Genomic DNA, 10,096 nt, shown 5'->3' with positions numbered 1-10,096 from the left:
CTGTCCCCAGCAGATCAAGGGTTTGGGGATTTTCCAAACACCTCCCTGCACCTCCCCCAGGATCTCACAGTCTCCTTCAGGCAATATTTAGTTTCCCAGGCAAACATTAGCCATTAGGGAAGGAAAAATTAAAAGGAGCCCGTGTCTCACCAACGGATCCAAAATGAACAAGCTTGGTCCACCCCTCCGTATTTGCTCTAAAAAGTTATCACACAGAAAAAAAATCATCAGTGCTTTGCAGCCGTTTATACAATGAGCCTGTGTTAGTAACACTCAGCTTCATTTTATTATTGCATTTTATGAAGTTACCAAGACAACTGAGGCCAAGTAATGGACCCTTGACTTCATGCGCCATGAAAATTTAATAAAGAATTTTTAAAGGCTTTTAAGAGGCAGGAGCTGCAGCCTCGCTCGCAGCAGAGCCCCGCTCCGAGGGAGGACGGCTCTTGCACCAGGGGCCTCTCACCAGACTTCAAGGAGCCTCCTGTCAAGGACGGTGAGTATCCCCGACATCCGTCGGCCTGGTTTCAGCATGTCGAGCCCGGTCTTTCCCTCAACAGACGTTTATGAAGACACTTCCCAGGTGCCAAGGCCCACGCCGGGCTCTTCACGTTCGTTTTGGCACCATCTCCACTGTACAGTCCAGGACCAGCGCAGGGAGGGGAAGTCACTGGTCATGTGACGAGAGGAGTGACAGACAGAAAAATCCAGACCCTACCTCTTCCCACCACTGCTCAGGGCCTGCCTGCTCTGGGATTCTCAGCCCTCATCCCTGCTGACGTCTTTCATTGCCCAGTTCCTTGCTTTGCTTCTGCAGCTTGGGAGGCGTCTGGCGGAGCCACAGTGAGGAGCTGGCAGTGTCCCCATGGCCGACACTACAGCCCTGGTCGGAATCATAGCAAACTCCTCTGTCGGAGGAAATGTCTCCCGCATGCCTCTTGGTGCGCATGGTATGTTACCCCAGGGCTGCAAAGAGACCTTTTTCCTCTGCTCTCTAAATAAGACTCAGAGGCAAATTGCCAGAAATGAGAAAAACATCAGTAATTTTGCTATTTTTATACCAAAGCTCAATGGTGCTGTGTGTGTGTGTACGTGTGTGCCTTATACATAAGCGTGGTTTATCTACTTAGGTACAAATCAAGACTCTTGCTTACTAGAGACGGAGGCAATTGAATATGCTGACGGTTCCGCAAAGCTCCTTTGTCCCTGGGAGAAAAAAAATTCGGTCTTATTTAGTGAGGGAGAAATCCATATGCCATATGGTAAAGTTTCTCTCACATGCATCAAACCAATAAGTGATTGGCAAAAACATCAATCAAGACGCGTGGATTTTAGGTGACTATGCACTGTGGTGTGTTCACCTGGCTGAGAGGAGGACAGCTCAGCCTTGGGAACGCCAGCCCCCGAAGGGGAGATTTCATCACTGTTCAGCTTTGATGGAAAGGTGCTGAGGTGCCAAACTTTTCAAGCCCAATTCTCAATTATAAAGCCAAGGAGTTCAGAGCATTAATCAAGAAAATTTTTAAAAATTCAGCTATTTTAGTGTAATACCCCGACATCACAAGGCAAATCCCAGGTGTCAGAGGAGCGGCAGAGACCATTTTTCAGCCCTGGCTGTCTTCACATATGTGAGGATGGAGGGGAGGTGGAGAGGGAGAGGAGCTGACAGCGGGGGCTTCATTTGTCTTGATGGATTGACATTCAAGAAGGAACCTTTTTATTTACGCTTTGTAGGAAACCAGAAGCCAATCTGATGAAAACACAGCATTTGAACAGCACTTTGGTTTACAAAACACTTGCAAGTGTATTATGTATATTATGCTTTTCATTTCTCTATGCTCCCAGAGATCAAGTGAGAGAAGACCTGTCACCTCCCCACTCCCCCACCTTGTGTGCCTGAGGAAACTGGAGTCTGTAGAGTGTAGCTGGCTCATAGACAGGGCCCTTCCGGGATGCTCAGCAAGGGAAGAGCAGGTCAAAGAGCCCCAAGTTGAGCCCTCAGAATCCCCCAGAATTGCCCAGCGTCTTTGAGATGTGTGTCTCCCCGTCTGTGAAATGGGGCCAAAACTCTCTGCCCACTGAGTTGTGGAAACACTGAGGCACCGTGTAGAGCAGCTATGGTGCCAAGAAAGGAGCATGGGATTGGGGGCCGGGCCTTCACTCGTCTTGGCTCTGCCTTGGACGGGCCACAAAGCCTTGGGCGGGCCACGAAGCCTTGGGCAAGTCAGCTGACCTCCTGGGCATTGGTCACCTCATCTGTGGAAGGAGAGAGACGAGACTCCTCAGCCTTGCTGGGCTGTGGGGAGAATCGGACGAGAGGACGGTTGTAAAAGTACTTTGTAAACCGCGAAGTGTTGAACAGAAGTCAAATTCACACGGGAAAGGGAGTTAGTTCTAGAAAGGCACAGGGCACCATTCCACGTGTCGGGCCCCTCCCCAACCCCGTCCCACCCACCCCAACTATCTACAGTCACATCGGGCTCCTCTACTCTGACCTGACCCCGCGCGAACACAGGTTGCTGCGGGGTTGGAGAGATGGCCGCACACATTGGAGGGGTCGTGATGAGGACCCTCCAGCCTGACGGGCCGTGGTCTCCAGAGCTAAACCTTTGAGAGGGGCTGCCCCTTGGGGACGCAGCCCAGACCTGAGGCAGGGACAAAGGGATATGGAGAGGCTGTCCAGGGTCAGAGGAGCCATTGTCTGTTTGGAGTCTTGAGACAGCTGCCGTGCCCGGGGAGTCAGTGAGCCAGCCAGGGATTGGGGAGGCTGAATCCACGTTGCTCATTTCAACAGACATGTTTTGAGCCCCTGCTGTGTACCAGGCTCTGTGTTGGCGCTTGAGTCAGCCGCTCCCATGGATTTAGTGACGGGGACATGGATTGGGAGACGGGGAGTGGTGTTAGAAGGAAGAAGACAGGAGCAGAAGTCAGAGAAGAAAGACATATGCGCTTATCTGGACCTACTCGGCCCCACGGGCCTCCTCCGTGCCCTACCTTGGCGAGCATTTTCTGAGTCCCCCTGTGTGCCAGGCACTGTGCTGCTGCTCTCCACCCTTTCATCCTCCTCACTCGGAACATGACAGTCAGCTCTCCCCAGGGCCGCTCTGGGAAAGGGCCACGCTAACCCCAAACCCAGCTATGCTGTGTAGAGCGAGGCTTTGCGAGGGCTGCGTCTCCTGCTCGCCTGCCGTCAGTGGGCCCTGGACCCTCACTTGCCCATGGCCGTTTTCCACAGTGCCACTTGGGCTGCCTCTGAGGCTTTCCCTCTGAGAGAGGGGCTGCCTGGGGACATAGGTGGCAACAAGGAAAGGGTCTTGAGGAAGGGCGAGCGTGGGCTTTGCTTTTCCTCACGCCATGTCTGGCACCTGGCCTTTTGGCCACCTGTTCCTACTCACCCGCATGCTCACCCAGGTCGTGTTTCCTTCCCTCAGAAGCCCCCTCTCACCCAGGGCACCCAGCGCACGGTGGGCACACAGGGGCCCCGGCAGTGCTGAGCACCCCGCCCGGTAGAGGGCGCCAATCAGAGGCCACGTGACCATGGCACTCCGGCTTTGGGGTCACAGTCCAATGAAATCTGGCAAAATGACCTCAGAGGCTCCTGCCAGCTCTGACACTCTAGGAGCCTTATGCAGTGACTTCTTAATTATTTCTTAATTGACAACAAACCGAACGCTGCAGCAATAGGCAAGCTAATGGAATAAACGAGGCCAATCTGTTAACTACGCCCATGTAGCACATGATAGGGACGGGAGGGTTGCGGACGCCTATTTGAGATTTCCACTTCATTCTCACAGAACCGGTGGTTGGAAACGGACATGATGTCTGTGGGCTTTAGCCAGTCTTCTCTCTCGGGGTCCCAGCAGACCCAAGACTCGGCTTCCTCAAGTTCTTTCCTCGCTGCAGTTTTCAGTCTGGGGGTTGTTGGTGCCCCACAGGCAACAATTTTACCCCGATTGTTGCTTTCCGTGAGCCCAGAATAGAAGATGCCATCTGTCATGTTCGGGCTGTCATATGTCCACTGGTGACTTGCAAAGGGGTGGACCACCGAGAGGCACTGGGAGGCGGGCAAGAATCAGCCGGCCTTCGGAGAAGCGCAGCTCAGCAGAACATGGAGACAATTAGCAGAGTCGGGCGGGAACTCGCGGCAGTCTGCTGCTACTGCCCCACAGGCAGGAAGCCCAGGGCTTCTCTTGAGCCCTGAACGGCTTGCTCTTCTTCTGGGAGGACAGAGTGGCCCTCAGGACAGAGCGTGTCTGGAATGGGAGAGCTTGTCTGTGCAGGGCGGGAGGTTGCCCTCTGCCAGCGGGGCTGAAGGGGCGGCTTCCTGAGGAGTGCCACTGTAAGGGGGCCGGCCCCCCAATGTGCCACTCCGGCCACACACCAGACGCTTTTCATCCAGCAGGGACAGGTGGTATTCGCACAGGTCGATCAGTGAGGCCACCTGCTCGTGGAGTGGCAGCATCTTGAATTTCCTCTGAGCCAGGTAAAAGAAAGCCTCCACGAAGGCCTGCAGGCACATCCCTGTGAATGAAGAGACCAGTGTGAGGGCTGTGTGTACAAAAGCTGCCCTGGGAAGGCCCGATACCAACCACTAGGCTTTCCCCCCATCGGTTCCATTCCGGAAATGAAACAGGGCTGGCTCGCAGAGCATGCCTACCTACCACGCGCCTGGCACCCGCTGGGCATTTACAACCATTGGCAGATTCAATTCCTTAAACAGCCCTGTGAAGTAAGTTTAATTGGCCCTAACTTACAGGTGAAGGAACTGAGTCTCAGAGAAGTGGGGTAACCTGGGCAAAGTCCTATGGGTAGAAAGTGGCAGAGCTGGGACTTGAGCCTAGCTCAAAGCTTTATCCCTCTGCACCATCATAAAACGTTCCCATTGAAGCCCAGCCCCTGACTCTTACCCTACGGGAAAACTTATTAAGGTAAGCCCGCCTTGACGGCCATCTTCTATGTCTGGAAAGAGATGTTGGCTGTGAGCATTTGTAAACACTCAGCCAGTGGTACCTTAAGATTTGTGCATTTTGCTGTATGCAAAATTTACCTCGAAAGATAAAATACACCTGACCCCTTCTCTCTACCCAAAACTATATTCTGTACAACACATTAATAGTAGTCCCCCGTGTGCCCCTGAAATGTCCTTCCCTTACTTTGCCTCATAAGCTCCTACTCACCCTTAGGATCTGAGCTCAACATCACTTGCCCAGTAAGCCCTTCCCTTATCCCTAGGTCAGATCCGGCTCCTGGCACAGGCTTCTTGCACTTTTCTTTGCAGCACCTACTGTGGCTGTTCAGTGCTTATTTGTGTGGCTCTTTGACCATCTATCTTCCCCGTGGGGCCATGAACTCCATCTCACCACTGTACCCCTCATGCCAGGTACCCAGAGGTGTTCAATTTAGACACGCCGAACACATGAGTGACTGAGTATGAACGAATGAATGAATGAATGAGTGGGTTTTAGGCACTTTACAGACATTATCACTAAACCTGACAACATATTTTCAAGGTCAGCATTATTATGTCCCACTTCACAGGAAACTAACAGTCAGAGAGGTTGAATAACTTCCCTAGGGTCGCACAGCCAGGGATTAGTAGAATGGACATTCAAACTCTGATTCCCAACTCGTTTAACTAAGTTGTGTTGCATAAAAGGTGCCGAGTCTTCCCAATGTCCACATAAAAATGAAGTCTGTGATCCAAAGTCATAGATTCCCTGGGCTCCTTGGGGAAGGTGACACTAAGGCTGGACCCATGCCGTCCATCGGTATTTGAGACGAGGCCGGCTCCACTCTGCTCAGCCACACCTTCCCAGTAGCCTTGAGAGGCGTTATTCACCAGCTTCTGTCACCACAGGCAGAAGCCTGGTCTGGAGTTTGTAAATACCAGGTTATATATATATGGACTCTGGGATCTGAGAGCTCTTTTTGCGTTGGGAACCTGAGCTGACCAATGCTGTTTTGTCTCTTTCCAAATCCATCAAGGCTTTTTTGCTCAGCTTCTTTTGACTCCAGATGCTCTGCAAGTCCCCTGCTTTGTTTGGCTCTGACAGGAGGAGCTGATAAAGAGAACAGTAACCGGGGTGTAAAACCCCTTTAATGTAAGCAGAAGCCTAGTGCGGACAAACACAGGGAAATGGGCCCTCTGAATCCAGAGGCAGATGTTTCCTAATCGCCAACTCTGGGCCAGGGCTCTCCTAGGGTGTGTGCATGTGTGTGCACGCGTGAGCGTGTGTGCACGCGTGAGCATGTCTGCATGTGTCTGTGGGTTTGTGTCACAGTCGGTGGGAGGGTCAGACCAGGCAGAGTGGAAGAGGTCGGGATCCAAAGCCAGAGAAACCCAGTGGGGTCCCAGACCCCAGCTTCCCAACTTGTGACCTAAACAACTCTACTCAAAGTGTGGTCGGCAGCCAGGTCCAAGCCCAGGAACTGCGTGTCCCTGGTCCCTGTCAAGATAAGGAGCTCGGGCCAGAATGTAAATCACCCTCCTCATCAATCACCTTGTTTATTTCAGCTGGCAGTATTTTGCAGCAACTTTCTCTATGAAGGAAGCGGCACGCGTTTGCACTCTGGCTCAAGCCTCTTGTCCAGCGCTGTAAGGAACAGTTCGTGGATTGCAGCTTTGAGTATCTCTGGTCTCCACAGCCCTTCCTTGCTTAACGTGTATGCCAGTTACCACGACCTTGTCATAATGCAGATTCCGGGGTGGCACCCCCGACACTGCATTCCTAACACGCTTCCGGTGGTGGCCAGGCTGCCACTCCCTGGAGCACGCACCGAGCAGCAGGAACCCAGCATCTTTTACTCGACAAATATTTGTTTCCTTCCCTTAATTGAAGGCAGACTGTGCTTAGAGCTATAATGCACAGAAACATACACTGAGGACCTTTTTGGGGGGATTAAAAAAAGCAAAGCATGGCTAAATGATTTGGAAGAAGACATTCTAAAATGCGAAGTGGGATTTAATGTGTTATATGTGGTTTGCTTGTGTACATTTCCTGATTTTCTACAGTAAACACGTATGCAATTTTAAAATATGCAATGGAAAATTCTAGAGGGTGTAAAGAGGCGATGCTGGGGCAGCTGCTTTTAATTATGAACCCTTTACTACTACTTAAATTTGAAGTTATGCACATGTATTACTTTGAAAAAAACACAATGCAAGCTTTCCGCATGTATGTTTTATTTTGATAAAAACGTTTTAAAATATATGTATAAGGAGAACAGAGGAGGAAATAAAGGGGAATGGACATTATGGACTCTTGCATGGGTTAGATCAATACGCGATGCCAGGTGCTCTGATTCTCACCACAACTCCCACTGTGCAGATGAGAAAACTGAGAGAGATGAACTAACTTACCCTCAGGTCACACACTGGTAAGTGGCAGGGCTGGGGTTTGAACCCAGGCCTCATGCACTGCGGATTCTGCACCTCATTCCTGAAAAACCCTCCTAAGTATCCCTACCAAGAACTCTCGAGGGTAAGAACACAGCAGTGAGGGACAGACAGGCTTTGATGGAAATATGTAGAACCTGCCAGAAACAGCAAAGCCAATGACTGGGGAGTCTGGGGTTGGGGGGTCAGAGGAGGCTTGTGGGGAAGGGACATTTGAGTTGGGCATTGAAGAATGGATGGGGCTTTGATGGGCAGAGGTGAGCTGGGGGTGGTGGGCTGAGAACAGGGATGAGTAAGGCAGGAAGTGGGGCATGGGGCTCAGGTGCAGGCAGCAGGACAGGCTGGGGAAGGGGCCAGGGCACCAGACCCTGGACGGGGCTGGAAGGAGGGGAAGAGAGTGGGGAGCTACTGAAGGTGCCGGGCAAAGCCAGCCACGGTCCGAGTCGTGGTCCCACAGCTATAATAGACTGAGCACGTTTCTGCGTCTGGGGATTTCCTTTTTTTTTTTTTTAAATAGTGATAGAAACCTTGTGGGGTTTTTCTTCTTCTTTTTTTGTTTTGTTTTGTTTTAGTCCACAAATGTAATCTTGTGAGATATCTGGCATCCCAGCGTTCTGCCTGCACACACTTCCCTCACCGCTCAGCCTCTTGGGGCTTCAGAGCCAGCAAAGCCACGGTCACTCCGGTGCTCTAGAATCCTTGTCCAGCATCTTCATTTTACAGAAGCGGGGAACGGAAAACCAGGCCCCAAGGCACACAGCCAGTAAGTGACAGGAACAGGACTACACTCCAGGGCTCCTGGCCTCAAACTGCATCCACAAGCACCACCACCCCAAAGAAAGCAAACCCAACACTTGTCAGGCGAGGGACTGGGGAAGAGGGCTATCTGCTCTCAGCAACAGCCCTGCACACGGGCTCGGTCCTGTGGAGCGCGTGTGAGCAAGTCTGAGGGCTGATGAGGCTGGGATGCCCCAAACTGTACGCCCCACTCGTAGGTGTCTGGCTCCCACAACAACCACGCTAAGGGGCTGGATGTTTGACTTTGACGAGAGATGGTTCTGTTCTTGATCCTCATTTTATCATGAAACGGTGGCCAGACCCAGGTCAAAAATTCACTGAGTTTTAGAGGATTTAACCTTGTTAAGGCTTTGTGGGGAGCGGGGGAATGAGAAGGAGGGGAACTGGAGGAATAAAGGCACTCAAACGATCTAAGTTCTGTTCCAGGAGCAGGGCTGTTGGGCCCCATCTGAGGCGTGAACTGGGGCCCAAGTGGGAGCAGCTCCCACCTGGCTGGCGTCTCCAGCCTTTTCCCGACCCTGCACAGGGTGGATGTGTTCATTCTGGGTCTTTCTCCGTCTTTACTATTTAGTATAAAATATAAAATATAATGTGGCTCTCAGTAGGAAGCACAATAGAGCTCACGCATTGTCTCCACTCTAGAACCTGTGTCCTCCTGACTGACCTTCCTTCCAGCCAGTCTTTGTCCACAGAAGATATTTATTTTCACTTAGTTGTAGTAACATGCACAGCACTTTGTACTGATTTCTCTTAAAATTGTATCAACATTCTTGTATGTTGCCAGGCAGCCTTCATAACATTATTTTAACGGTTGCATGATATTCCGTCAAATCTCACCATACCGTTAAACACCGAGACAAGCTACATTTTTTTCACTATGATTGAGAATACGATAATAAACACTTGGTACATCACTGTTTTTATTTCTGATTTATTCTCTTACAACAAAACCCTGGGAATCGCTTTTTTTTTTTTTAAATGTAAGTTTGGTTTGGTTATTAATTTCCTGTTAAAAATATTTAAACCTTATCGAGTCCCCAAATGGACAAAAGCACACAAATGGGTAGTTCACATACCTAAGCAGGTGAGAGAGAAAACACCCAGTGCCATTAAAGCCACAGGTGGTGCTGCTCAGCCATTAAACGCACAAAAATGGAAAATACCATTAACAGCGAGGTAGTGGTGAAATTGCTATGGACTTCCGAAAAGCAATTTGGTAAAAGTTTTAAGAGCCATTCAAGTGTTTCAAAATATTCCTCCCTCCAAACGCACAAGGCACCACTTTATTTACAGTAGAGGGAGGGGAGCGGTGCTAGGCTTATAGTGTATTTTCATATCCTTCTTATTTTTCTGTATTTTCCAAATAAGATAACACATGTTCATTGTTGATAATAATTAGAAAGATACATGTTATTTTAAAAATGCCCCAACCTGTCTCCCCAGGAGGATTCTGTGCTCCTGGAGGCGGGGACAGTGTCCCTATCTTTTCTGTGTTCCCAGCCGAGCATAGTCTGGCACATAACAGACAATGATAAAGACCCACGTAACCCACTTGAGTGGACTGTGATGCTTTAACAATGTGGTGATGCAGCTGCCATTCCCGTTTTACAGCCGAGGACATGCAGGTGAGCCAAGGAGCAAAGGGAAAGACAACCTGTGAAAACTCTTCTCAGATGATGTGCAGACTTCCCCAAACCGAGAAGATACAGACCAGAGGCTCTCAGAGTTCAGGTCCCTGGAGGGCTTGTGAAAACAAACGCAGGCTGAGGGCCCACCCCCAGAGGTCCTGGGTCTGCAGGTCTGAGAATTTGTACTTCTCCCAAGTTCCCAGGCAGCGATGAGGCTGCTGGTCCAGGGACCCCGCTCTGAGAACACTGACCCTTCATCTTCCTCCCCCACTGC

The 10,096-nt window shown here is 50.6% G+C and overlaps 1 protein-coding gene across 5 annotated transcripts in view; it reads right to left on the bottom strand.

The window, feature by feature from the left end:
* Positions 1–240: 240 nt before the first annotated feature.
* The window catches only part of TTLL11 (tubulin tyrosine ligase like 11), a 222,324-nt gene continuing 212,468 nt past the window's right edge, over positions 241–10,096 (bottom strand). For all 5 annotated transcript variants that reach the window (XM_088793200.1, XM_074330956.2, XM_074330955.2 and 2 more), the window contains one exon: positions 241–4,521. In XM_088793200.1, coding sequence (XP_088649326.1) covers positions 4,238–4,521 — 284 coding nt within the window. In that variant the 3' untranslated portion in view covers positions 241–4,237. The remainder of the gene's footprint in view (positions 4,522–10,096) is intronic.

This window comes from Rhinolophus sinicus, chromosome 16 (genome assembly GCF_057876585.1).
Source record: "Rhinolophus sinicus isolate RSI-liver-muscle chromosome 16, RSI-T2T, whole genome shotgun sequence".
NCBI classification, from domain to species: Eukaryota; Metazoa; Chordata; class Mammalia; order Chiroptera; family Rhinolophidae; genus Rhinolophus; species Rhinolophus sinicus.
Note: the sequence above shows the minus strand (reverse complement) of the source record. Positions and strands in the feature narration are given on the sequence as shown.